This window comes from Phodopus roborovskii, unplaced genomic scaffold (genome assembly GCF_943737965.1).
Source record: "Phodopus roborovskii unplaced genomic scaffold, PHOROB, whole genome shotgun sequence".
Lineage (NCBI taxonomy): Eukaryota > Metazoa > Chordata > Mammalia > Rodentia > Cricetidae > Phodopus > Phodopus roborovskii.
In genome coordinates this window covers 28,254,646-28,282,584 of record NW_026126407.1, presented here as the reverse complement: position 1 = coordinate 28,282,584, position 27,939 = coordinate 28,254,646, and the positions used below count along the sequence as shown (strand labels likewise).

Below are 27,939 nucleotides of genomic sequence, written 5' to 3'. Positions count from 1 at the left end.
CTGTGAGGGTGTCAGATCTTGGAGTTGTGACAGTTGTGAACAGCCATGTGGGTGCCGGGAATTGAACTTGGGACTTGTAGAAGAACAGTCAGTGGTCTTAACCACTGAGTCAGTTCTCCAGCCCCAAGAAGATGTATTTTTAGGTAACAGATGCCAGATTGGACCTGGTGTTGCTGGGTTAAAATCCCAGTTTCTCAGGAAGCTAGTGCACGAAGATGATAAATTCACTGTTTACCTGAGCAGCTTTGTCCTGTCTCAATATAAAAGTAATAAAAGGGGGGTGGCTGTAGCTCGGTGGTCGACTGCATCCCCTAGTACCGAGAGGGAAAGGGAAAACAAAAGTAAAACAAACAATGATGACAACAACACCAAAAACCCAAAACAGATGCCAAAGACTTTTCTCCTCTGTCTTTTGGGGTTGGTGTGAAGTAGCCCGGAGCTGGCCCTCAGGGATTGGTGGCCGGACCGCAAGGAGGCGGAACTGAGGGCGAGCAGCGCTAGAGTCCCACGGACTGTCACAGGCAAGGCGCCCGCCGACCCGGAAGGAGCTGAAGAGAGCTGGGGCCGAGGCAGCCATACCGCTTTCCAGAGACGGCTCGGAGCGTGGAGGGCGGGCGCGGAGCAGGGAGTCGCGTTCTCTGGAGTCGCAGGTGAGTGGCAGTGCCCTCGTCGGGCGACAGCTGTGGCCCTCTGCAAGGCGCATTGTTTAGGCTGTACACTCGCCGATAGCCCTTGTGCCTGGCCCTTCGCGAATGCGGAGCCTGGTTGTTTAGTTTGTTTGTTGTGTGCAGTGCGAGGGACTACAAGTCCGGTTCGTGCCCACGGGGAGCGCTCCGGTGGCCCCCGGGGTAGCACAGTAGTTGTCACACGCAGTTGTTTCAGGAAAGAGTGACAGGGCGGCATGCGAGCCCCTTTCCTTCCCCTTGGCCTCAGTTTCCTCAGTTGATAAGGTGAAGGTGAAGAAGGAATTAGGCGTCATTGACAGCTGGAGTGGCTGGGAAGCTCTGTGTTGTCCCAATTAGTGTGGGGACCAACTGAGCCTCCTCATTTCAGTAGTTATGGTTTGCCACTGCTCAAGCCTAGTTGAGCGGAGGAAAAAAGATACTAATGGGGGAAATCACGATTTCTCAATGAGATTAAAAATTTTTTTTTTTGTGTGTGTGTGTTTGTTTTGAAAATATCCAAGTCTGGCCCTGTTAGTTGGAGGCATCAAAGTCATTAGGAGTTTAAGGTATTGGGGTGAAAAAAAAAAAATCGAACCTACCATCGTGAAGTAGGACATTTGTGGGTGGGTATCTGTTTTGCAACTGACCAATAAGGGAGGCTCTACGATTTGCCTGCCAGTGGTGTCGGTAAACAAGAGCAACGTGTGGCTACCACTGCATCTTTCTGTAGATTTGTGTTTGTGACCAAAATATTTTGACCTTTAAATATTTTTATGAACTTAGGCAGGCACCCTGACCCTATAATTCCACCTACTCAAGAGGGGAGTGGCATCATTTGAACCAAGACTGTCTGGGTGACATACCCAAGATCCTATCTCAAGAAAAAAAGTTTTTTTTCCCCCAAGTGGTAAGATAGTCCCAGGGCATTTGTAAGTTTAGAGGAAAGAGAAGTGGCCCCCTTGTCAAAGTGTCAAAAATGTATTGTGATTTTTGACATTTTTCGGTGCATTTTAACCTTCCTTTGCCTTGTACTATTGTGCTGTAGTAGAAATGCAAGCAGGACTTGACACAAAGGAGTAGTCTATCAGATGGGAATCACTGCCACCTCATTTGAAGCTTACAAACTAGAGTGCTCTAGCAGTGATTCACCATTTCTCCACTCCCCTCCCTTGCGTACGTGGTTGGCTGAAACTCATTTAAGTTACTTTTTTGCAAAAGATGATGAAGAAATAATATTTAAATCAGTGTCAAAACGTTTTTAGAGCATCTTTGGTTATTGTTTTAAAATATTTTATTATATATTATTATTATTAGAGTGTATCAGTGTTGAAGGTCACACCAGGAAGTAGAAGTAGAGGTCAAAGGACAATTTGTGAAGAGCTTGCTCTTGCTTTCCACCCTATGGGTTTCTGAAATCAAACCAGGGTCTTCAGTCTCCTTTACCTGCTGAGCCACCTTGCCAGCCTTCTATTGGTGTCCTGAGGATGCAATTTGTTACATATCAGCTTGAATTTTCTTAGTTCACTAGTGGCAAGTCCAAGTTCAGTGCTCAGTCTCACAACATCTTTTTGTTGTCTCACAGGCTGGCCTCTTTGAGATCCTCCCCCATCAGCCTCCCAAGTTTCTCATTCTCCTTTGTTTCTCTCTCCTCCCCCTTCCTTCTTTCCTTTTTCTACTAGCCTTTTGACAGAGGTTTTTCTCTTTTAATCCTCTCTCATTTTTTCATTTTTAAAGCCATATTTCTTGTGGTTTTAACCTTTCAATTGGGTGTTACTTTTCTTTTCTAGAGTGAACAAGTATGGAAATATATATTACACAATTGCTTTATTGCTTTGTTTTAGGGATTGGGGTTAGGGCTAAGTTGTTTTCCAGTAAGCTGTTTTTGGATGAAAATGTGTGAAACAGAAATGTTTTGAAACATTTAGTATACAAAATATATGTCACTCCAGGGGTAGTTGTACACTCCTTTAATCCCAGTACTCAGGCAGATGCACCTCTGTGAGTTGCAGGCTAGTCTAGGCTATATATAAAGTTTCAGACCAGCTACATAATGAGACACTGTCTCAAAATAAAACAAAAAACAACAAAAACCAAGGTCAAGCAAAATAGTTTTATCTGGTGTCACAGGCTGGCCTTGAACTTGATATGTAACTGGGGATGACCTTGAACTTCGGATCTCCTGTCTACCTCCCAAGTGCTGTCCCATGTCTGGTTTATATATCGTTGGGGATCAAACCATGCAAGTAAGGCAAGCACTCTACTGACAGAGCTATATCTCCAGTCTGGCCATTATATTTCTAATGGTAAATTAGATTACAGATAGCATTCCATCTGTCTGGTGTGTGGGATAGGGCTGCTATGTACCATGTTGCACCTGTAGGGATCAGAGCACAATCTGTGGAGGTTAACTCTCTCCTTTGACTATGTGGGTCCTGGGGACCAAACTGTGGTCTGCATGTCTGTCGGCAATTGCCTTACCCACTTAGCAATCTTCCTGGCCCTTCTTTTCTGTTTTGTTTCAAATAGGTTTTTAGCTTTTTAAGTTAGCATACAAAAAATGTTTTTTCTCTTTCTTTATTTAAATTAGAAACAACCTAGTTTTATATATCAATCCCAGTTCCCTCTCTCTTCCATCCTCCCATGACCCCCACTGGCTCCCATTCCATCTTCTGCTCCATAGAAAGGGTGAGGCCTTCCATGGGGGATCATTAAGTCTGTCACATCATTTGTGGCAGGACTTAGGCCCTCCCCCATGTGAAAATAATGGGTTTTATTGTGACTTTTTTTAAAGCTTTGTTTTATTTTATGTGTATGGGTGTTTTGTCTGCATCTGTGTAATATGTACTGCGTGCATGCCTGATGCCTGTGGACCAGAAGAGGGCATTGGATCTCCTGGAATTGAAGTTATAGATGTTGTGAGTCACCATGTCGATGCTGGGAACTGAGTTAGATCAGCAAGAACAAGAGGTCTTAACCACTGAGCTGTCTCTCCAGCCCCTATTTTACATTTTCATACTTATATATCATTGTACCTTGCTCATATTGGAGACAGAATCTCATTAGTCAAGCTGGCCTTAACTCACTATGATCTTGCTGTCAAGTCACAAATGCTAGAATTACAAGTTATAGGCAAGCACACCATACCCAAATCTCCCCTCCTTATCACTGTGTACCCAAGTGGTGACATGTACATTCAATCCTAGCTCTGGGGAGGCAGAAGCAGGGCAGATCTCTGTGAGTTCAAAGCCAGTCTGGTCTACAGAGTGAGTTCCAGGCCAACCAAAGTTACTCAGTAAGACCCCATCTCAATAAAAATATAAAAAGAATCATGGATGCTGGTTTCAAACTAGGAATCCTCCTGCCTTAGCCTTGAGTTGTGATCAGGCGTGTGCCACACTGGTTGGTTTGTAGTGAAATTTCTGTACCTGGGTTTGCAGGACATTAACCTAGTACTTTTTCTGATGGCGGTCAGTGACCATGTATTCACTTGTAATATGAAAACAAGGCTGGCAAGGTGGCTGCTCAGGTAAAAGTGCTTGATGCATAAGTCTGGCAACCCGAGTTCAAGCACAGAACCCATAAAGTTGTTCTCTGACGTCTACACAGGTGTCATGGCTCATGAGCCCCTACCTGACATACACATATGTACACACACACACACACACACACACACAGGACACACACAGGACACACACAATAGTAAGTCAGCAGATTTTAAAATGAGAATGTTATCAATCTTTTTATAGTAAAAGGTATTAATATTAAGTTGGACATGGTACCATATGCTTATAACCCCAGCACTTGGGAGACTTTTGAAAGACAAGCCAGCCTGAGCTACATAACTTGTCCTAAGTGGGGGGGGGGACTGAAAACCTCAAGCTTTGTTGAACTAGACATGACAGAGTAATATTTACCCTTTAGCAATGTTCTTAACATAGTCACAATCTTACACAACCTTCACCACTAATTCCAGAACATTTTTCCTCACCTGAAAGACACCCAGCTCCTATTAGCAGTCACCCTGACTCCCCTCCCTCTCCTGACTGCACTAATCTGCTTGCTCTCAAGATCTGCCTACAGTGGGTATTTCACATAGAGAGTTATCCAGAGAACTTCAATGGGACTGAGTTTTAAGCAGTGATTTGTAACCTGAGTTCTGTTCATTGCACTGATTTTCATGTTACCTGAGTAGATTGCATTTTAATCTGCAGAACTCTTCCTGTTTGGTGTTCATGTAATAAATAAATCTGCTGATGTGCTGTGTTTCCTTGTCAGCGACCTTTGCTCTTCACATGTCTCTACGATGTGTTCCTGGGTTGTGTAACCCGTTCTCAGGGCTCAGGTGTCTGTTTGTAGCTAAGTGACTTTATTCTTAGTTGGGTGTTTATATTTTTACTTCTATTTGAAAAAACAAATAAAAGTAAAAATAGCTAATTCTGTTTTAGTAATTCCTAGCTTGTTTTGAAAGTTTTGTAAGTTATAGTTTTATAGAAATATAGTATCTATTTTCTCAAGTAGAGTTTCTCTGTTAATTAGATAATTTCTCTGAAGATAAATTTTGTAACAACAGATTGGTACCACCCTCATGCAGACAAATTCTTTCCCTTCAAGGCTTACAATGTTCCACCCTTCACCTTTTCCTGTATCTCTCCATCCTAGTGAAGACTTTGCCTCTTGATTCACTGTCATGTATAGGATGCCCTCTAGTCTTTCAGATGATTCTACAACCTGTCACTGTGGATAGTGCACCTTCCTGTACCTTTCACCCCAATGTCTCTTTATCTGTCCATGCCAGTGTCAGACCTTGAACTGCCACCACGCAGACCTGAACTTCTTTGACCTTTGTTCTCCCACATTACCATGCACCCTGGTCTACTTCACCCCTCTCCCCTTTACTACAGCCGCACTTATCTTTTGGTTTCCAGATCTTTCCTCTACTCTGTTGCTTCTGTTCTACGGGAAGCCTGCCTTTGGTCACCACACACCTCAGCTCTCCTTACATTTATCCTATTGTCTTTTCAGCCTGGACTGAGGGGCAGCTCACACCAGTGCTTCTCATGGTGCCCTCCAAGTTCAGTGCTGGATAGTCTTGGTGGTACACACCTTTAATCCCAGCTCTCTGGAAGCAGAGGCAGGTGGCAGCCTTGTCTTCAGAGCAAGTTCCAAGACAGCCAGGGCTACACAGAGAAACCCTGCCTCAAAAAATAAAATCAACAAATAAATAAACTCAGTGTAAGGGCTCAAATCCTGGTCCTTTCATGTTCTTCACAAGTATGCTGCCACTTAGCTATACCCCAGCCTTTGAGAAATCATTTAACTTCATCTACCACTACAGTACCTGTTGCCTATCTCAAAATTTCCTCAGCTCTCCTTTGCCACTATTTTGATACAAGATTTCACTATATGTAGCCCAAGCTAGTCTTAAAGTCAGCCTTCTGACTCAGCTTCCTAAATTCTGGGGCTTAGAGGGCCCTACTCCTCTTCATCTCTGGAGTCAGATTCACGCTGGCTCCATAGAATTCCTGGGCCTCCCTTCTACTCACAGAGGAGGGTGCTCTCAGTTCAAGCTCTCTGTCAGCCTTTGCTCCTTCTTTTTTGATTAATTTCTCTCCTTCTTTTCTCTATTATGTAGCTTCTTGTCCTGGATGAACTAGGTAGACCAGGATGGCCTTGAACACACAGAGATCCACCTGCCTCTGTCTCCCTAGTGCTGGGAATAAAAGGGTACACTACCACATCCAGATCTTCCAGAAGTTTTTTTCTTTTAGTTATCATTCTACAAAAGCCTCACCCTTCCTGGAGAAGAAAATCTTACTCTTTCATTCCACTTCAATTTTATTTATATATTTAGACTTCTGCTCTCTAGCTCAGACTGGCCCAGTGCTCTCTTGCTCAGACTCCTCAGTGCTGGAATTATAAAAGTGTACTATCATATTCGTTTCTAACTTTAAAAAAAATCTCTTTTACTTTTTAGCTTTTAGATTTATTATTTTATGTGTTTTGCCTGTATTTATGTTATGTGCACCATGTGCCTGTAGATGTAAGAAGAGGGTATCAGATCCCCTGGGACTCGGGTTACAGATGACTGTGAACCACCATGTGGGTGCTGGGAATTGAACCTGGGTCCTCTGCAAGAGTGGTAAGTGCTCTTAACCATTAAGCCAACTCCAGCCCATGATTAAAACTTTTGAGAAGAGGAAGAAGATCTCCTCACTGTCCCTCTATCTGTTAGTCTCTGTTTTCCATTCATGTCTCAATAGTAATGTGCATTTTGTGTGGTGTGTACCTGTGTGTACATGTGTGTGTAGACACATAGTTTGCATGGAGGTGAGAGAATACATTTGGGGAGTCAGGTCTCACCTTCCACCTTGTTGAAGTAGGGTTTCACTTTTTTCTTCTGCTGTGCTATGTACTCCATTCTAGACTTGCTGTCCCCTCCCCAAACTTCTAGTAATTTTCCTATCTCTGTCTCCCATCTTGTCACACATCTGGCTTTTTACATGGGTTTGGGGGATCATACTTGAATTGTGAGGCTTGCATGACTACCTGTTGAGCCTTCTCTCCAGTTCTTTTGTACATTTTAGCTTATCTGATCTCTACCACATACCAGCAGATATTTCAGAAGAAACACGTGACTTGTTCAAAGTCATAGTTTATGAATCAAAAATAAGATCTCTGCTTTAAGTCCTGGACACAGGTCCTCCTTCAACACAGCTCTATTGAAGGCCTCTCAGGCCATCAAGAATTGTCTCTGTTTAACTGAAGCCAGCATTTATGTCACTAACCACTTTTCATTTTGCTACTGACTCTTCTGGCTCTCCTGGCCTTCATGCATTCCATGCCCTCCCCCTTTTGTCCCTAAAAGATCATGTCAAGCATGACTTATTCATACAATTGGATGGAGGACTTTAAGTGGAGACAGTTCTAAGGACATTCTGATGACAAAGTGTGGGTCACCAGTCCTTTGACCCAGGGAAAGCCACAAGAAGAGAAGTAGTATGTGTTATGCTTGGAAAGGTAACTAGGCAATAAGTAAAGAAAACTCTGAAATACTAGACCAACTCAAAAGGTTGTAGAAGCTCTTCATCTGTCATGTAGGGTGTGTAGAGTGTATAGACAATTGTCACCCAAATTATTATACTGAAGTGACAGGTAAAAGCTGAGACTGTCCCCAGTGGTCACCCTGGCTATACAGCAAGTCACTTCTAAGACGGTATTTTGGCAGAGCTACTCTGGAGGCAGTGTACAGTAGGTGGGGACAGATTTTGAAATGAGAGTTTATAATTTAGGATGTGACTTTTTATTTTGAGACTACAGGCCTCTATCACTGTGCTAAGCAACACCAATTTCTTAACCAGGCTTCTGTGGGGACCAGACAGAGTCTGTGGCAAGCTATGGATAGGACTGTGGCTCAGCTGAATGTGAGATGTGAAGGGGAGGGAGGAATCAAACATCTTGAGCCAGGTTGATTTAAACAAACAATAAAAACCACAGCTGTAGCTCAGTGGTGGAGTGCTTGCCTAGACTACCTAAGGCTATGGCTTTGATCCTAAGCATTGCAGGGATTTTTAAAAAAAGGGTTATTTTTTATTTATTTTTACTGGTAACTATACTTAGAACCCTCCCAAATGCTAATGAAGCTCTCTACCACTAAGCTATATCCAGGGCCCTCCTTTTGCTTGTTTTGAGACTGGTCCCACTAAATTTCTTAAACTACACACTCAGTAGCTCAGTCAGACCCTGAACTTGAGATCCTCTGCCTCAGCTTCCCAAGTCACTAGGAATACAGGCTTGTACCCCTAGACCTAGCTTGTTTTTTGTGGTTGTTGAGACAGGGTATCTTTGTGTACCAGATGATGGCACACCAGATGAGCTACTGGATCTGACCTTGAATTCCAGTTTCTCCAGCCATGCCCCGCTCCACTACACACATAGTGCTGGGATGATAGGTGTGCACCATCATACCCAAACTTGATATAAAGCTTTAGAACCACCATAGTGTGAGTTGAGGGAAAATGAGTTTCTCGAGGGAAAAGGCATAGGTATGGAAGTCAGAAAGATATACATTTGAAACTTAGATGTACCAATCACTGAAGTTTTTGGTCAATATAGCCAGTTTCTCCTATGTAATGGGAACACCAATATATTTGAAGGATTTAGGGGGGTATTTAATAGTGAGCTAGAGATACATATACAGATAATTGCCGAATACTGTAGGCCATAGAAGAAGTAACATCTGCAGGGGCATTATTGAGTGTCTCACTCCTGCTGGATTTGTGCCACTAACTTACTTAATCTTCACAGCGACAGCTCAGGTTAGCCTGCTGTTACCTCATTTTACAGGTAGGAGAAGTAAAGTCAGGTGCCTAACTAAGGAAGACAGGAAGTAGTCAGGTCCTGGCTCCCGTGTTCCTACCTAACCTCTAGCTCAGTGGTTCTCAGTCTATGGGTAAGGATCCCTTTCAAAAACCTCTTTCTCCAAAAAGGTTTAATTACAATTCATAACAGCAACAAAATTACAGTTAAAAAGTAGCAATGAAAATAATCTTATGGTTGAAGTCACCACAACATGAGGAACTGTATTAAAGGATCATAGCATTAGGAATGTTGAGAACCACTAAGCTAGACCATAATATTCCTAGATATTCAACTAACGGTAGCTGTTTTGTTTGCTGCTGCTGTTATTGTTGTTGAATGACTGTAGTGAGTTGAGATGGCCTATGCTTATGATCCCAGCATTCAGAAGGCAGAAGCAGGAGGATTTGAAAGTTTGGGGCTAGCATATAACATGTAACAAGACCTTGTGTCTCAACTGTAGGCCACCTGCAGCCAAAATAAACATAACTGAATGAGTGAGTCAGCACTGTCTCTTGTCTTTATTGTAGGTGAGGAACAATAAGTGGAATGCCTGTCTAGTATGTGACTTACTGGTAGCATCCATTGATTGATTTCATTTTGTTTCTGAAAACTTGTGAAGTTGCAGATGGTCTCGACTTCCTGATCATCCTCATCCTGCTCCACTTTCCAAGTCCTAGGATTGAACCATACCCAGATTTTTGTTGTTATTTTAAGATTTTGTTTTGTTTCAAGACGATTTCTCTGTGTAGCCCTAGTTGTCCTAGAACTTGCCTTGTAACCCAAGCTGATCTCAAACTCAGAGATCTGCCTGCCTCTGCCTCCTGGGTGCTGGGATTAAAGGTTTATGCCACCACTGCCCTGGGAGAGGGAGAGGGAGAGGGAGAGAGAGAAAGAGAGAGAGAGATTTGTGAGCATGAGTGCAGTTGCTCTTGGAGTCCAGAAAAGTACATCAGATGCCCTAGAGCTGGAATTACATGAGGTTGTAAGCCACCTGATGTAGGCTCTATGAACCAAACTTGGGTCTTCTAGAAGACCAGTGAGCACACTCTTACATCTTATGTGCATGAGTGTTTTGCCTCCATGTATGTATGCGTATCACATGTGTACCTGGTTCCCTGTCTGGCTGTTGTGAGCTGCCCTGGGAGTATTGGTAGCTGAACCCAGGTCCTCTGCCAGAGCAACAGGTGCTCTTGGTTGCTGATCCATCTCCCGACACTCTTTCTTCAGCTGGGATTATAGTGAGAGCCAGCATAGCCTGTTGTGCACTAGTGGAGTTTTAGCAATTTTTGGTTAAATTTCATTTGTGTAGCTAGTTTGTCGGTCTACAGCCTATTTGAGGGGAAGAGCCACGTGGGTCATCATTTTTGTACTCTTAGCACTGTTTAGCACAGGTCCACAGGTCCTTGGACTTAATGTAAACTCAGAAAACATTAATTAAAATAATTTCCAAAGCAAATTCTGTTGCTTTGGAAAGATAGACTTTCCACATATATTCTCTAAGTTCCGATGTATTTCTATATTTTCTTTTGGTTTTTGTTTTGGGGACTGACCCAGAGCCTTGTGCATACTATTGCCCACACCTTCAGCCCCTACACATTTTAATTTCTATGTCACCCAGACCGAAATGGAAGCAGGAGGTGTAACTTTTGGGGGAAGGGAGATTTTTGAGCAGTCTCACTATGTAGTCCAGGCTGGCCTGGAACTGGATGTGCAGCTCAGATTGTCCTTGAACTCAAAATCCCGCCTCATCCCCACCAAGAACTAGAATTCATGTGTAAACATCCTGCTCATATTTCTCATTCTTGTGTTACTGACACATTCATAGTTTGTGAGTATTTAATTTCAAATTGGGATTCTTGGGCTATAAAAACAGAATTTGAGTTAGGTATAGGGGTATATCTCAAAAATTCCAGATACTCAGGAGGCTGGAGCAGGAGGATTGAGTTGTAGGCCAGCTTGAGGAATTTCGTAAGACCCAGGCCCCCTCCCCCAAATTAAAGAGATTAAAGGAATAGGGATGAAGCTCAGTGGTGAGAGCTTGCCCAGCATTCTTGAGACCCTGGTTTAGCACCCCCCCCCCCACCTCAAGTTTAAGAAAGGGTGGGAAGGAAAGGGAGGGAGAGCTCATTGGCAGGACTTAAGAGTATCTAGGAAAACAAGCTGGGCTCTTACAAGTTGCAGGGGGGCTTTGATCCCTTTTCTCACTCTAAAGTGTTATGGGTACAGGGTCACATGCCTGCTTGCCCTCTGTAGCCATTCATGTCAAGTTTGACAGCCTACTGCAGAAATGACTAAAGCAGGCAGGACATGTCTAAAGAATGACAAAGACAGCATAGCCTTCCCAGTGTGTTTGAACTTGGTCCAAGTTCCAGGCCAGAGTTATTTGTTCACATCTAGAAAGTGAACTTTGTTGACTTGTGAAAGTACATTTCTGTGTCTATGATCTTTCCTGAAGCTTTCTGACTTGTTTTTCCTGTTACCCCACTAGTTCGCCAAGCTATGTTAAGTAAATGCTGAATTGTATCGTTTTCTACTGTGACTTAAAAGATTTGTTTGATATGTGGCAATAGTTAAATGTTGAAAAATTCAGAAAGATAACATGCCCCACATTTACTAGCTGGAACCAATTACCATGAGAAGAGGTGATAGGCATGAATGTACCTGCAGTGTTCTTAGTGCTCGGGAGATGGAAACTGGACAATTCAAGATCCTCCTTGGCTACACACAGACAGCTTAAGCTATGTGAGACCATCTCTCAAAAACCAGAGAGAAACACAGGCTCTGCTTCACTGCGGATTCTCTCTCACTCTCTGTGTGTGATAGTAGAGATTAACCTAGTGCCTGACATGTTAGACAAGCTCTTCACACTGAGCTCCCCCCCACCAGACTTACATTTTATATATTGGGGGAGGCACACATATGGCACAGTGGTTTCTAGGGACTGAGCTCAGGTCATCAGGCTTGGCAGCAAGTGTCTTTATCCATCAAGCCATCTCACCGAGCTTTTTAGTTTTTATTTTATTTTATTTTTGCAGGGGTGCAGAGGGGTGTAAGAGATAGGGATGGGCTTGTTTATTTGCTTTTGTTATTTCGAGATGTTCTCAAAGGCCCAGGCTGTCTCGTTGAGTCTGGCCTTGAACTGTTCTCCTGCCTCTACAATCAAAGTGTCCTCACATCTGATCCCAAGCTATTTATTTATTTACTTCTGAGCCATCCTCTTACTGAGTATGCCAGACTCTTGATCTTGAGCCTACAGTGTAGCCAGGCAAAACTTAAACTTGGCCATCATCCTGTCTCAACCTCCTGAGTAACTGGAATTGAAGACTTGTACCACCAAGTTCAGCTGGGAAATTCTTACCAATTATTATTTTAAAACTCAGAAAATAGACCAGGCTGGTCTTGACCTCAGAGATCTGCCTGCCACCATCTTTAGAATGCTGGGATTAAAATTTTGTGCCACTACATTTGACCTTACTAATTATTATTATGCTTTGTTGTTAAAACAGTCCATTGTAGCCCAGGTTGGCCCTGAACTAGCTATACAGCCAAAGATGCCTTTAAACTCTTGACTCTCCTGCTTCTTAACTCCTCAGAGATATCAGGCATGGAAACTTGTCATAATCTCCTTTCTCGCCTCTCCATTTTTTCTCTCATAGCTCTCCCCCAACCCCCAACTCTCATAGCTCACATCTACATATATTGAACAAGGATTATTTCCAAACATCCTTTAAATTTTTTAAGGATTTGTGTGTGTAACAAGTATGCCAGTGACCTCAGAGACATTAGAGAACTTTGGAAATCCTAGAGTTGGCTAGAGTCATAGGCGGTTGTTAGCCACCAGTCATGATTGCTGGGAATTGAACTCAGGGTCTCTGGAAGAGCAGGAAGTGCTCTTAACCACTAAACCATCCATCTCTCCAGCCCTTTTCCCCCCAATTTTTCTTGATTTTAGATGGTGTCTTACCATGTAGTCCAAGCTGGCCTTGAATTTGCAATCCTCCTGCCTTAGCTTCCCAATGGCTACCACTACAAGTGTGTGCCATCATGCTTGGCTCTAACTTAGTTTTGAAAAGGTTTTATGTCAGTTTATACAGCTTCCTAATTTATACAAGTTTTCACGGTATGGCTGTGGCTGTCTGGCCTAGAACTCCATATATATAGACCAGTCTAGCCTCAAATTTGCATTGATCCTCTTGCCTCTTTCCTGAGTGCTGGGATTACAGTTGTTGGCCACTATACCTGGGTCTTAATTTTTTTCCTAGTCCTGGTTGTTGTCATTCATTTTGTTCCTTCCATAGACAAAGAATGATCTTTTCCTGATAGTTGAGTGGCATTTTGAGATTGATGCATCAGCACAAATGAAGTTCTGTCAGCTTGGATAACAGTTGGTGTTTATGTATGTGCACACATGCATGAGTTCATGTGGACCACAATGTATGTGTAGAGGTCAGGGGCAACTGGTGGGGTTGGTTCTCTCCCTGCCATGGGGTCCCAGGGACTGAACTTAGGGTGTCAGGCTTGGCAGCAGTACCTTTCTCTTAGCCCCCTTCTTCGCTCTGTACTACAGTTCCTAACACTTGTGTAATGTTGGCGGGTACTCAGGCTTGTTTAACATCTGGTGTATGTTGGCGATGCTGACTGCTAAATCTAAACCTTGTTTTTCAGACCCTGTAAGATCTGGACATGTCCTTCATATTTGACTGGATTTACAGTGGTTTCAGCAGTGTGCTGCAGTTTCTAGGTAACCTCAGCTTTGCCCTTTATAGCTATCCCATTGGACCCTGTTTATGTAAATGCACTTGTTTGTGAGAGCTCCTTTATGTAAGCCTGTGGTTAAGAAAGTGAGCTTCGGAATTATGAAATACATCCAGTGACTCACTCCCTTGAAACCACATAATCTCAGGTCAGGTGTGGAAGAGCACACCTGTATCCCAGCTTTCAGGAGGCTGTGATTGGAGGATTACAGCAGGTTCCAGGCCAGCCTGCTCTTCAAAATGAGCTCAAATTTAAAGAAAGAAAAAAAATTGTGTGACTTTGGATAATTTGGATAGTTTCCTTTACTATAAAATGGCTTTTTTTTTTAAATGTGGTAGAGCTTGGGCACTGAGCCATGTCCCTAGCCTTGGCTCTAATGAATCTACCCTTATTTTATTTATTTATTTAGAGACAGGGTCTTACTATGTACCCTTGGCTGGCCTGGAACTCATGGAGCTTTGCCAGCCTCTACCTGCAGCCTCTAGTGCTGAGGCTAAAGGTGTGTGTTACCATGCTTAGCTTCTATCTCCTATAATTGTTGTCAGTAATATTCCTAACAGAAATATATATTGCTTCTTGGCTAGTTTATCTGCATTTTTAAACACATCATCTCATTGACTCTAGTGTGGAATCCAATGTGTTACCTTTGCTTTTGGTTTCTTTTGGGTACAGGGACTCTGACCTAAGACCTCTTGCATGTTAAGATATTTCTGTATCAACTGTGCTCCACCCATAGCCCTGTCAAGTATTAGACTTATTATAAACATTTGTGTCTAGGGCTGGGGCAAGGGCTCAATCAGTAAAGTACATGTTCAAGCATGAGGACCTGAGCTGGATCCCAGCACCCACAAAATAAAAATAGAGGCCGAGCATGGTGGCCCATGCCTTTAATCCCAGCATTTGTGAGGCAAAGGCAGGTGGATCTCTATGGGTTCAAGGCCAGCCTGGTCTACAGATTGCATTCCAGAATATCGAAAGCTATACAGAGGAACCCTTCCTTAAAAAGCCAAAAATTAATTATATAAGTAAAAATACAAAACTGCTGATGGGGGTAGGATAGGGCTGGCTGGAGAAATGGCTTAGCTGTTAGGAAAACTGGTTGTGCCAGGTGGTGGTGGTGGCACACGCCTTTCACCCCAGCACTCGGGAGGCAGAAACAAGCAGATCTCTGTGATTTCGAGGCCAGAAGAGCTACATAGTGAGACCCTATCTGAAACAAACAAAGCACTGATTAGTCTTCCGGAGGACCCAAGTCAATTCTCAGCACCCACAATTGTAGCTAACAGCCATCTGTAACCAGCTCCAGGGGATCCATCTTCCCCTTCTGGCCTCAAGCTCCAGGTGTGCATATGGTACACAGACATGCATGTAAGCAAAACTCCTATGTAGCTCAGGGGCTAAGGTGCTGGCTGCCAAATCAGAAAGAGAAAAAAATTTATTACCAACTGGGTAATGGTGTCACATGCCTTTAGTCTCAACACTCAGGAGGCAGGGGCAGGCCAATCTCTGAGTTCAAGGCTAGCCTGGTCTACAAAATAAATTCCAAGACAGCCAGAGGTACACAGAGAAACCCTGTCTCAAACAAACAAACAAAAATGGGTGCCTACAAACTAAGAATTTAGTGCAGTACACATTTTGTGAGCTGTTTGTTTTAGGGATAACGTGCTTGGGATTGGATCCATCTGTGCTGAGTAACCCTCTGCCAGCAAGTTACATCCACTGCCCCAATCCAGTCTTTCAAAAGCACAGTTTAGTGTCTGTGTTCTGGGTATCCCTTTTGAGAATCATATTGATATACTTTACTATTTAGTATTTAGGCCACTGAAAAACAAAAACAAACCAAAAAGAAAATTTAGGCTACTACCCATATGTGACGGTATACATCGGAGGACAGGAGTTAAAGACCAGCCATGGCTAGATTGGAAGATTCTATTTTCCCCCTTTTTTTTTGTTTTTTGTTTTTTTGGTTTTTTTTTTTTTTTTTTGTTTTTTGTTTTTTGTTTTGTTTTTGTTTGAGACAAGATCTCACTATGTAGTTCTGGCTGTCTTAGAATTTACTTTGTAGAGACTAATCAGCTGGTCTACAAAGTGAGTGGATCACAGAGATCCACCTGCTTCTGTCATCCGAGTTCTGAAATTAAAGGTATGAACCATTATACCTGCCTGGGAGATTCTATTTTCAAAAATAAAAGGAAATAAAGAAGAAGGAGGAGGAGGAAAAGCAAAGGATGAGGAAAGAGATCAGACAGAGAGAGGCATTGATAGCTGATCTAAGATTAGGACTTCAGTTTGCTTCTAAGACTAAAGTGTCAATAGAAAATAAGTGTTGTTTTGGAATGAATTTATTAGAAAATGGATGGCCTAGAATGAGTTCCTTAGTGACCTAAAACGTCAATGTAATTAGGTGTATGAGCATGCTGTGGCACCATGCAGAGATCAGAATACAGCAGGAATTAGGTCTTTTTTTCTACCCTATGGGTTCTGGGAATCAAACTCAGGTCATCAGGTTTGGCTGTAAGTAAATGTACCCACCCAGCCTTCTCGTCAGCCCCAAGTAAATATTTCTTGAGCTGCTGCTATGATTGAAGAAAAGCTTCCTGTCCCTTTTTGGTAATTTTGGGTGAAGTTGAACAACTAAACACATCAAAAGTAAAGCTCAGCGCTTTCTGTAGCTCAGTGATGGACATTGAGCTGTGTGAGGCCTGGGTTCCATCCCCAGCACCAAAGCCTTCTTTTCTTCTGACACAGGGCCAGCCCATATTCTTCCAGGGGGAATGGAGCACTGAAATGACAGTCCAGGATAGACAGGACAGGGCTGCCATTCTTCCCACTTTCTTCCCTTTCTCTCTCTTTACAGTAAAGTTATACTGGGTAGCCCAAGTTGACCTGAAACACAGGTTAACCTCCTGGCTCAGCTTCCCTAGGGCTGGGATTACAGGCATGAGCCAGCATGCCGTTCAAACTTACTTATTTATTCATGCGTTCACTCTTCAGTTCATTCATTGTTTTTTTTTTTTTTTTTTTTGTGGTACTGGGCATTCAACCTCAGCTTCATGTGTGCTAGGCAAGCACCTGACTACTTTTGGGTAATACTCCAACTTACTTTTTTTTTTAATAATTGATTTATTTCCATTCATGAAAAATTCCTTCTTTCACTTTTCATTTTACTTAGCTTCATGGGATGGGGCAGTTCAATTCCCAGCAACCACATGATGGCTCAAAACCATCTGTAATGAGATCTGGTGCCCTCTACTGGCCTACAGGCAAATATACAGGCAGAACATTGTATACATAAATAAATCTCTAAGAAAAATTAAAAAAAAAACTTTTATTTTTGAGACAGTATCTCAACTAATTGCACAGGATTTGGAACGCATGTTCTTTCTGCCTCTGCCTCCTAAGTACATGATTACAGGGAGGAACTGGTGTGCTTGCCAGTATTTAAGAGGCAGAGGCAGGCAGATTCTCTGTGAATCCGAGGCTAGCCTCGTCCACAGAGCTAGATCTAGACAGCCAAAGCTACACAAATAAACCCTCAAAAAAAAAAAAAACCAAACAAACAAAAGTACATGTTGATATAATTATAGCCTGGCAGTGCATGCCTTTAATCCCAGCACTCAGGAAGCAGAGGTAGGCAGATCTCTGTGAGTTTGAGGCCAGCCTGGTCTATAAAGTGAGTTCCAATACAGCCAGGGCTATTACACAGAGAAAACCTGTCTCAAAATAAAAAAAAAAAAAATCACCCCCCCCAAAAGAGATATTATAGGGATGGCTTTGTAGCCCAGCTGGCCTGGAACTGTCAGGATTCCCCTACCTCCACCTCACCAGTGAACGTAGGAATTACAGATAAGTTTTTCCATGCTTAGATAATGTGTAGGTTTTAAATTGCTGTTTTAAAACTTAAAATGAGGGACTGAGGAGATGGCTCAGTGGTCAAGAGTCCTACTTCCTGCCCTTCCAAAGACCCTGGGCTCAATTCCCAGCACCTACTTGGCAGCTCATATAACTGTCTATAACTCTAGTCTCAGGGAACTCCTCTTGTGGCATCCTCACACACTGCACTACAGGGATAAAATAAAATAAAATAACACCCAAAAATAAGATCTAGGCCTTACTTGGTGGTAGACTTCTAACTCTAGCCACTCAGGAGACTAAGACACACTTTTAATTAGTTAGTCTGAGCAACAGAATGAATTCAAAGCCAAGCTGGGCAATTTAGTGAGATCTATCTCAAACTAAAGAGTAAAAGAGGATGAGGGTATAGCTCAATGACAGCAAGAGCTTGGCTGGATTGACCTAAGGGTAGCACTGCCACACAAACACAAACCAAGAACAGAAAGCCTGAAGATAGGCTTAGAAAGCCAAGTTCATTCATGCTTACTTTACTTATTTATGTTAGGCAGTGTTAAAATTGATTATTATTTATTTGTTTTTTTTTAACAGTCTGTCTACATAGCCCTGGCTGCAACTATGTAAACCATGCATATTATACCTCCCTCTGCCTCCCAAGTGCTGGGATTAAAGGCAGGCGTTCAATACCATACTTGGCCTAGTTTTTGTTTTTTAAGATAGGGTCTCATGAGTCCAGGCTGACCTCCAACTTGCTATATAGCTAAGAATTGCCTTGAACTTCAGAAACTCCTGCCCTTATCCACCAATTATGTAACTGTTGGGATTTCAGGTGTGGTAAAGTTGGGGTTTATTAGGGTTATTAATATCACTTTAAGCACAGACATTAGAGAGGGACAATTAAAAGGACATCGCACACCCAGGAGCTCTAGACTTTTCAAGAGTTGCACTTCAAGTGTCTTAACTAAAACTGAATACAATGATAGCAATGACTTTCAAGTCATGTCTAATATAAAGTCATTTTTATGATGCAAGTTTGATGTAATTCTGACTAATCATAGCTCTTATTCTGCAGGATTGTATAAAAAAACTGGTAAACTGGTATTCCTTGGATTGGATAATGCGGGGAAAACAACGTTGCTACACATGCTAAAAGATGACAGGCTTGGCCAGCACGTCCCAACATTACATCCCAGTAAGTATTCTCTTCCATATGAGTATGCGGAGTCAAAAGTTCTTTTGACTTGGGTATTTGATGGATAAAGTGTTAGATTATTCAACCTGTTCCTGAAATAACTGGGTAAATAGCAATTGACCTGCTTCCCAGAGCACAAAGTAAGATCTAGAAGCAATGCTCAGATATTTTCATCCCTTGACTACACCATGAGCCCAGCCAGGTTACAGAAGAATCTACAGAGCCAGCAGCAGAAACAAAAAGAAAGACAGTTATATCTAAGTGTCACAGTGAAAAAATCGTAAATCAGCAAATAGAGTTTAAAAACAAGTTGCTGGGTGGTGGTGGGAGGCAGAGGCAGGAAAGTGTCTGTGAGTTTCTTTTATTACACTTATTTAGTCAGGAGTAGGGTATATGCCATGGTGCAAGTGGAAGACAACAAAATAATTTTGGGTGTCAGTTCTCTCATTCTACCCTGTGGGTTCTGGGGATCAAATTTAAGTCATTAAGCCTAGTGGCAAGTGCCTTTACCTGTTGAGCCATCTTGCTGGTTTGCCTGTCCGTCTGTCCTTCCTTCCTTCCTTTCCTGCCTTTCTTTCCAATTTAAAGAGATCCTGTGACCAAGGATTTAAAGGAAATATGTACTCAATGAGGAGATAAGTGAAAGATAATGAATATGTCAATATAGTCCAGGCTAGTTTTGAACTTGCTCTGTAGCCAAGGATACCCTTAAACTTGTGTTCTTCCTGCTGGGATTAACAGTCATGAGTGCCTGTGCCTGGCAGATTTCTGGTTATGTTATTAAAACATCTTGTTTTTATTTAGCTTCAGAAGAACTCACTATTGCTGGCATGACTTTTACAACTTTTGATCTGGGTGGGCACATCCAAGGTAAGATTCTATTTATTTCTCTTAGTCTCTATTTTATCTTAATTAGTAAACGTGGCTACTATGGTCTAGAGCTTGGAACTATATGCTCTTCAAGTAAGGCAGAGTAAGGTCAAGGGTCATCAGCAGATATACAGGCTTTGAAAGCCAAGAGTGTTTTTATGGTACTTCTGATTCACTGGAGTCTGGACTGCTTGTGGTGGTGAGATATGAAGAAAATTCAGCTTCCATTTTCTCTTTGCAGCAGGCTCCTCTCAACTATTGTCAAAATCATATTATGAACCCATGATACTGCTCCCCAACCCCCCCAGAAACTAACCTGTTTCTCACAACACACTTGTCATTGTTCCAGCATTCTCTGTGGTCCTTTCTCTCTTCCCATTTTTCTTTCACCCACTAGAGCTGACCTCTTGTTCTCCCCTCTGCTTTTGTTCACAAATCCCCATCTGTGAGATGTGATGCCCTCCCTGGAGAAGCTACCCTAGCTAGGAGAGCTCCAGCTTGCCTCTGTGGGACTTAGTGCTTCTATGTAATTTCTGCAGGTCCTGAACCCTAAACTGAACTTGTGTGGACTAATATCCTGTCCATTTTTATATCCCAATAGCCCTTAGCATGTAGAGCACATGGTACAGCACAGCTAGTGACTGCTCTAGACCGAGAGGCTTCCTAAAGCCTGCTGTTAAGGAGTGGTCAGAGCTAGTGGACTTCTGGAAGTCTGGTGCCAGCCCCGAAGTGTCAGTTCTCTGTAGGAGAGCTTACCACCTCACATGTGCTTCATTCCCAGCCCGTAAAAATAATAGTAAATTAAAAAAAAATGATGCAACATATATTTGAAAAAGACCTTCAGTGACTGTGGCTAGTGAAAGCACATTTGAGACATACATCTGTTAATCACTGGAGTATGAAGTTTAGAGAATTAGAATCTAGAGCTGGGGAGGTGGCTCAGTGGGTAAGAGCCCTTGCAAACCTGAAAACCTGAGTTCAATTCCCAGAACCCACAGTAAGAGGAGAGAATAGACTCCGAAGTTTATTGTCTAAACTCCACAAGCTCGCTCTTGCACACACACACTTATATTCACAGACACATCATCATCATAAAAATAAAACTTAAAATTTAATACAATGTTTTTCAGATGGACTATAAAGTTCAAGTCAGAGAAGAGTTATTCCCCATGGGGTACTCTGAAAATTATTTTCTCAAGGCTGGAGAGTTTAGAGCACTGGCTGCACTTGCAGAGGACCTAGGACATGGCTGCTGACAACTGTCCTTAACTCCAGTTCCAGGGGATCAGGTGCCCTCTTCTGGCCTCCACAGGAACCAGACACACAGAACACATAAATGCAGGCACTACACTCATATACATACAATAAAATCAAAAATCTTTTCTTTTTTCCTTTTTTTGGTTTTTCAAGACAGAATTTCTCTGTATTGCTTTGGAGCCTGTTCTGGAACTCACTCTGTAGACCAGGCTGGCCTCGAACTCACAGATATCCGCCTGCCTTTGACTCTAGGATTAAAGGCATGTGACACCAACACCTGGCTTAAAATATTTTTAAAAAATAAAAATTAAGCCAGGCATTAGTGGCATACACCTTTGGTTGTAGCACTCAGGAGGCAGAGGTAGGCAGACCTCTGTGAGTTCAAGGCCAGCCTAGTCTATAGAACAAGTTCCTAGACAGCCAAGGCAACACAGAAAAACTTTGTCTCAAAAAACAAGATGTTTAATTAATTAATTAAATAAATAAATAAAAATTATTTTTTAAATCTTAAAGGAAATTGTTTTCCTAGACTTTAGTTAATTAATTTCTTAATAAATTATAAAGAAAAAAGAGAAAAAATTATAAAGAAATATCTTGATAGATATGTAATGTTACTACTTATTAAAAGTGAAGGCAAATTTTCATGCTAATGAGATGGCTATACTTGCTTATTTTTACATAAAGAGTTAAATCCTAGCTGAATATTTTGTACTGTAAGACAGATAATCTTTAGCATTTTCAAGCTTTTTTTTAATGTATGTGAGTATTTTACCTACATATATGTCTATGTATCACATGTGCGCCTGGTGCACGTCTAGGTCAGAAGAGGACATCAGAGTCCCTTGGAACTGGAGTTACAGATTGGTTGGGAGCCACCGTGTGGGTGCTAAGAATCCAACTCAAGTCCTCTGCAAGAGCAGTAAGTGCTCTTAACCACTGAGCCATCTTTCCAGCCTAACGTTTTGATTGTATAAAGGCATAGTGCAAAATGGCAAAAGTATATTCAGGGACATTTCAGAAACTGTTGGAAATTCTATCCTAATCCAAAGCTAGAATTATTTAATGATTTTCCCCCTCCTTTTATGGAGTTGAAGTCAGCAACTTAATCAGCAGTTTCTATACTGAAACATTCAAAAACAATTCATCCTAACACAGAGAAGTCTGGACTCTGAGCTGAGATGTTTGAGGCCGTGTTGGTTGAAGCTGTGTGGTGTGATTCATGCCCAGTGCATGTGTATGTTGTAAGAACGAAAAGTCTGCAGCGAAGCCAACTGCTGCCACCATGCATGTGGACCAGCAGTTCCAGAAACACCCCAGAATCAAGACTCCCTGGCTTTAGAAATCATTTGTGGTTGTTGGGCATTCAGAAACCTTTTATTGTTGTCAATTTTCTCTTGTCCCACAGCTTAAGAAGCTGAGGTATGGGCTATAGAGATGGCCTAGTAGTTTAGAGCACTGACTGTTCCTCCTGAGGACCTGGGTTCAAATCCCAGCATCCAGTTGATGCTAAACAACTATGTATAACTCCAGTCTTGGGGGATCTGATTACATTTTCTGCCCCTTTCTGTAGGCAATGCATGCATGTAGTAGTCAGACACATATACTGGCAATACACATACACATAAAATTTACAAAATTTAAAAACTGGGGCATAATGTACATGTACCCAGGAATTCCTTAGAAAGAGATAAGTGAAATAATGGATCCCAATTTCCCCAGTCTGATGAAAACTGAAATTTGGGGCTGGAGAGACAGCTCAATGGTTGAGAACACTTGTTGTTCTTGCAGAAGACTTCCATTTGATTCCTAGCAACCACATGGTGACTCAGAACCACCCCATCTACAGTTCCAGGGAATCCAATTCCTTCTGTTCTCCTTGATTATCGAGCATATAAAATAAATCTAAGAAAACTGTCACCTCTCAGGTGCTCAGTGAGCTCCAAGCACAGTGCGATGCAAGCCACACTGACCCACAAAAATGAGAGTGCTGTGAGCCAGTAACTCTCACTGGGAGGAGGAAAGACTTGTAACCCACAGAATGGAGATAAGAGGGGCAGCACATCGGGCCAACCAGGTGGCTTAGCAGATGCGGGTGCTTGTGCCGAAGTTGATGACCAGAGTTCATTTCCTCAAGATTTTCACAGTATAAGGAGAGAACAGACACCTTTAATCCCAGCACTCGGGAGGTGGAGGCAGGTGGATCTCTGTGAATTCAAGGCCAGCCTGGTCTACAGAATCAGTCCCAGGATAGCCAACACTACACAGAAAAAAATCCTGTCTCAAAAAAACAAAACAAAAATTGTTTTCTGACCTTCACACATTGACTGCTCCTATGCACAAATCTCACACAGAGAAAATAAATAATAAATGTAAAAAGATAAACCACATTTATCATCAGAAACAAAGTAAACATGAAGACAGTGAAGAATATTTTTCAAATACTGAAAGAAAAACTTTTGGTTAGATTTCCTTATTTTGAGTGTTTTACATGCCTGTTTGTGCACCATATGCATGCCTGGTGCCCTTAGAGGTCAAAAGAGGGCATCAGATTCCCTGGAACTAGAGTTACAGATGGTTGTGAACCACCTTGTGGGTGCTGGGAACTGAACCCTGGTGCTCAAGAAGAGCATCCCTTATAACCATTGAGCAATCTCTCTAGCACTCATGAAAATGTTCTTGTTTTGAAGGTTATGTGTTGAACATTTGATCCCTGGATGGTGCCACTATTTTGGTATATTCTCATTAGTTAAGTTTTTCTGTTTTGAAGACAATTTGTAATTTAGCCAAGCCTGTACCTTCTGACCTTGGCTTCATATTTGTCACTAGTTGAAACATGAGAAACTAGATATGTCCCATGTACACATACACATACACACACACACACAGGAACACACACACACACACTTATGTGGTTTGTACTGCTTAACGTTGGTTGATGGGAGTTTGTAGTGGTTCTCTAGTGCACTTACTGAGAGTCTCTGTGTCTGTGAATATACACCATGTGTGTGCAGTTCCTATGAGAGCAGAAGAGGATGTTGGATTCCCTGGACCTGGAGTTGCTGGTGGTTATGAGCCTCCTGATGTGGGTTTCAGGAGCCAAACTAGGGTCCTCTGGGAGAACAGGAAGCACTCTTAAGCACTAAGTCATTTTTCCTGCTCCTAATTCAGTTTCTTAACGGGTGGAGAGTTAAGGACTGGATTTGCCCACAATCAAGGAAAGTCTGAAATTTGTTTTGGTATTCTGGGAAAAATTTGATGCCAAAATCTTTGACAAAACAGGCAGTTGGCTATACAGTGAAACAGCAGCCAAACGGATGCCTCAGTACTCTTGAAACCATCTGACAGGCTTGACCGACACATAAATCCTAACTCCTGATTGTTTTTGTTAGCCCGAAGAGTATGGAAAAACTACCTTCCTGCTATCAATGGCATTGTATTTCTTGTGGATTGTGCAGACCATGAAAGACTGTTAGAATCTAAAGAAGAACTTGATGTAAGTTGAATAATTAAAACTAAACACAGTGAACTCCCTGTGGGCAGCCTGAAGGAATATGTGCAGACTGATCTCTCCTGCAGTGTCCGAGCAGACTCCTGGCACTCTGGGCTCAGTGATGGTTTTCACTGGTGATGACTATCTGAATGGAGAGGGAGTAAATTGTAGTAACTCAAACGAGTGAGGCGGTGCTGGGGAGCTCACCCTCTCTAGAGTGTGCCCTGCATGTGTGCATGCCTGCTCATTCCTGAAGCCAGCTCATCTAGAGTCATGTTCTCAGGATTTCATTCCTTTGGCAATTCCAAATTCCAGCCATCTTTGTGACCACCTCCAGAAGGAAGTAGGTGCATGTTTACACCCTCTGCACCCCATCTAGGTCAAATACTTATAAAGAGGCTCAGCAGTTTCCAGCAAGTCAGAACTAAAATCTGAGACAGCAAAGTAAGGTCGGTGATCTAACTGCAGGCTTATCCTGACCCTTTATTCAGAGAGGCCCTACAGTCCTGGGACTGTTAGTTTGGTCCTCCACAGGCACTGCACCACTCCATTCAACACTCAGGTCAGCCCTCAGAAGTCACTGCTGATCCTTCTCAAGTTTCCACAAAGCTAATTGCCCAAGATCGGACCTCCAAGGTGTCCGCACTCCCTTAGTGATTTTCATAGTGCGCATCTCCAGAGACATATAGGGAGAGAGGAGAATATAGCCTACAGTTTCTTGGTGTTCACTTTAAGACATAAGGAAAATGTGATTAAACAGGTCAGGGTGTCATGACACAGTGGAGAATGAGCCCTTGTCTGTTTAGTATCTTCTCAAAATTTTTAGATAGCTGTAAGTCAACTTGTCTTTGATGTTATTTGCTTTGTTTCAGTCTCTAATGACAGATGAAACCATTGCCAATGTGCCTATATTAATTCTTGGAAATAAGATTGACAGACCTGAAGCCATCAGTGAAGAGAGGCTACGAGAGATGTTTGGCTTATATGGGCAGACAACAGGAAAGGTAAAACTTTTATTTTATTTTAGTATTTGTTTGTCTGTTTTTGAGTCAGGGTCTCACCATGTAGCCCTAGCTGTCCTGGAACTGATTATGTAGACTGGATTGGCTTCAAACTCAAAGAGAACCACCTGCCTCTGCCCCCAAAGTGCTGGGATTAAAGGTGTATGCTGCCACACCTAACTAAGAAAGGTTAAAAAAAAAAAAAAAAACTTTGTGATTTGTTTGGGTTTTTCTGGTTTTAAATAGGGGCTCATGGTGTAGTCCTGGCTAGCATTAAAGAGCTTACTGATAAGAGCACTTGATTCTTCTGCCTTCTACCTCACAAGGACTGAGATCATAGGCATGCACCCATGTACCAGTGTGAACATTTAGTTCTGCAGTAGGGACATCTTTTTTTTTTTTGAGAGGGTTTCTCTGTATTGCTATGGAGCCGGTCCTGGAACTAGCTCTGTAGACCAGGCTGGCCTCGAACTCACAGAGATCCTTCTGCCTCTGCCTCCTGAGTGCTGGTATTAAAGGCATGTGCCACCAACACCTGACAGTAAAAACATGTTAAGTTACTATGTACAACTGCACAAGCTCACTATCACCGTAAAGAAAACCTAACTGGCTGTAGGCAGTGGTCTGTGCCTTTAATCCCAGCACTTGGGAGGCAGAAGCAGGCAGATCTCTGTGAGCTCAAAGCCAGCTTGGTCTATAGGAGAGCTCCTATTTTTTTAATTTATTAACTTTTATTTTATGTGCATTGGTATTTTGCCTGTGTGTATGTCTGTGTGAGTGTCTGATCCCCTGGAACTGGAGTTACAGACAGTTGTGAGCTGCCATGCAGGTACTGGGAATTGAACCCAGGTCCTGTGGAAGAGCAGTCAGTGTTCTTAACCGCTGAGCCTTCTCTCCAGCCCCTAGAGCTCCTTATTTTGTTTAGGTTTTGGTTTTGAAGACAGATCCTCTCTGTGGCTTTGGAGGCTGTCCTGGAACTAGCTCTTGTAGACCAGGCTGGTCTAAAACTCACAGAGATCCACCTGCCTCTTCCTCCCAAGTGCTGGGATCAAAGATATGCACCACCACTGCCCGGCTACAGCTCCTTTTCTTATTTATAGTGGATTTATTGAGGCATGGGGTGGGACCTCTTAGTACTGAAAAGTTCCAGAAAGCCACAGGACACAGTAGTACATGTCTGAATCCCAATATTTAGGAAGCTGAGGCAAGAGGACCACAGGTTTAAGGCTACCCTGGGTGCTACATAGTGAGACTGTCTTAACAAACCAAAAAGAACAAAAGAAATATTCCCAGACAAACCATGCAACAAACTTCATGGTCTATAAACAGAACCTCCTTAATTCACACATGCTCTTTCAGGGCAAAGGGATACTGCAGCAGAGGAAGGGACTCAGAGCTCTACTGCTGTGGACAGCCTAGCCCTCTGTGCCTTCTTTATAGTAAATATGCTCCAATCCAGTCCTAGGCAGTGGCCTCACTGTAGCCAAGACAGGCCTTGAACTTTGGTCCTCTTGAATACTGTGATTACATGGGTATGTTACCACCTCAAAGAATGTTGTCTTAAATGTCAGGAGAATTTGGATTTTCTTTTTGATTTTTGAGATAAGGTCTTACTTTCTAGCCTAGGCTGACCTGGAGCTTGAGATCCTCTGGTCTCAGGCTCCAGGGTGCTAGAAACAGACGTGCCTCAGCACTTGGGTGATTCTTTTATTCCTTTATACCTCCCAGGCCCATGTCTTTCCCACTCATTGGCCAAATTGTGACAATAGAATAAGAAAAGACATGAATTCTAAGCTACCATGGCTTTATCATTTGTTCTGAAGTAGAATCTGCAGTATGCTGGGCATAGAACTTCTATTCTGTGAAACCCCAACCTAACAGCTCTCTTCCCTTCCAGGGCAGTGTGTCACTGAAGGAGCTGAATGCCAGGCCTCTAGAAGTGTTCATGTGCAGTGTGCTGAAAAGGCAAGGCTATGGAGAAGGTTTCCGCTGGATGGCACAGTACATCGATTAGCAGCTGTCCTGTCCACTCACATCCAGGCCTCCGAGATCCATCCCCCAACATGCATAACTTGAATTCAATAGACTTTGGTTTCAGAATAGGTGTTTTTTAGATTATTAATATATCTACCTGAGTGGGAATTGCAAACTGATTCAAGTTTGAATATCACAATGTTAGCTTTCTAATTTCATACAGATAGTTTTTACAGTTTACAGCCCCACATTGACCCCTGTCACCATTTATAAAGTTCAGCTTCTCAGAGGTACATTTGAAGCACTTTTTAACAATGTGAAACTACAAATATAAACCATATTTAAAAGCTCATCATGTGAAACTTTTATGTACTTTTTGGAAATAGTTTTTCAATTTTAGATTGTCCGCCTATCTTGTGTACAGTTAAAATCTGCTTATCAGTGATTGCATGATGCCTTACCGTTTTCAAGACTACTTTTTCTTATGCAAACGTCATGCAATAAAACAAACTAAGTTTGGCTCTC

At 42.4% G+C, this 27,939-nt stretch overlaps 1 protein-coding gene across 1 annotated transcript; it reads left to right on the top strand.

Moving 5' to 3' along the window:
* The first annotated feature begins 500 nt into the window (after positions 1-500).
* Positions 501-27,939, top strand: Sar1b (secretion associated Ras related GTPase 1B). Its single transcript, XM_051180751.1, has 7 exons — positions 501-650; positions 13,689-13,764; positions 18,703-18,822; positions 19,627-19,692; positions 24,339-24,442; positions 25,312-25,443; positions 27,338-27,939. The coding sequence occupies exons 2-7, from the start codon at positions 13,707-13,709 to the stop codon at positions 27,452-27,454; spliced, it is 597 nt and encodes a 198-aa protein (XP_051036708.1). The 5' UTR covers positions 501-650; positions 13,689-13,706; the 3' UTR covers positions 27,455-27,939.

What these genes read in the sequence shown, in the direction of transcription:
- Sar1b (XM_051180751.1), top strand. Translation starts at nt 13,707, where the DNA reads ATGTCCTTCATATTTGACTGGATTTACAGTGGTTTCAGCAGTGTGCTG. An exon ending in TCTGGGTGGGCACATCCAAG is followed by an intron (nt 19,693 to 24,338) that starts GTAAGATTCTAT and finishes TGTTTTTGTTAG; the next exon opens with CCCGAAGAGTATGGAAAAAC. An exon ending in ATGGGCAGACAACAGGAAAG is followed by an intron (nt 25,444 to 27,337) that starts GTAAAACTTTTA and finishes CTTCCCTTCCAG; the next exon opens with GGCAGTGTGTCACTGAAGGA.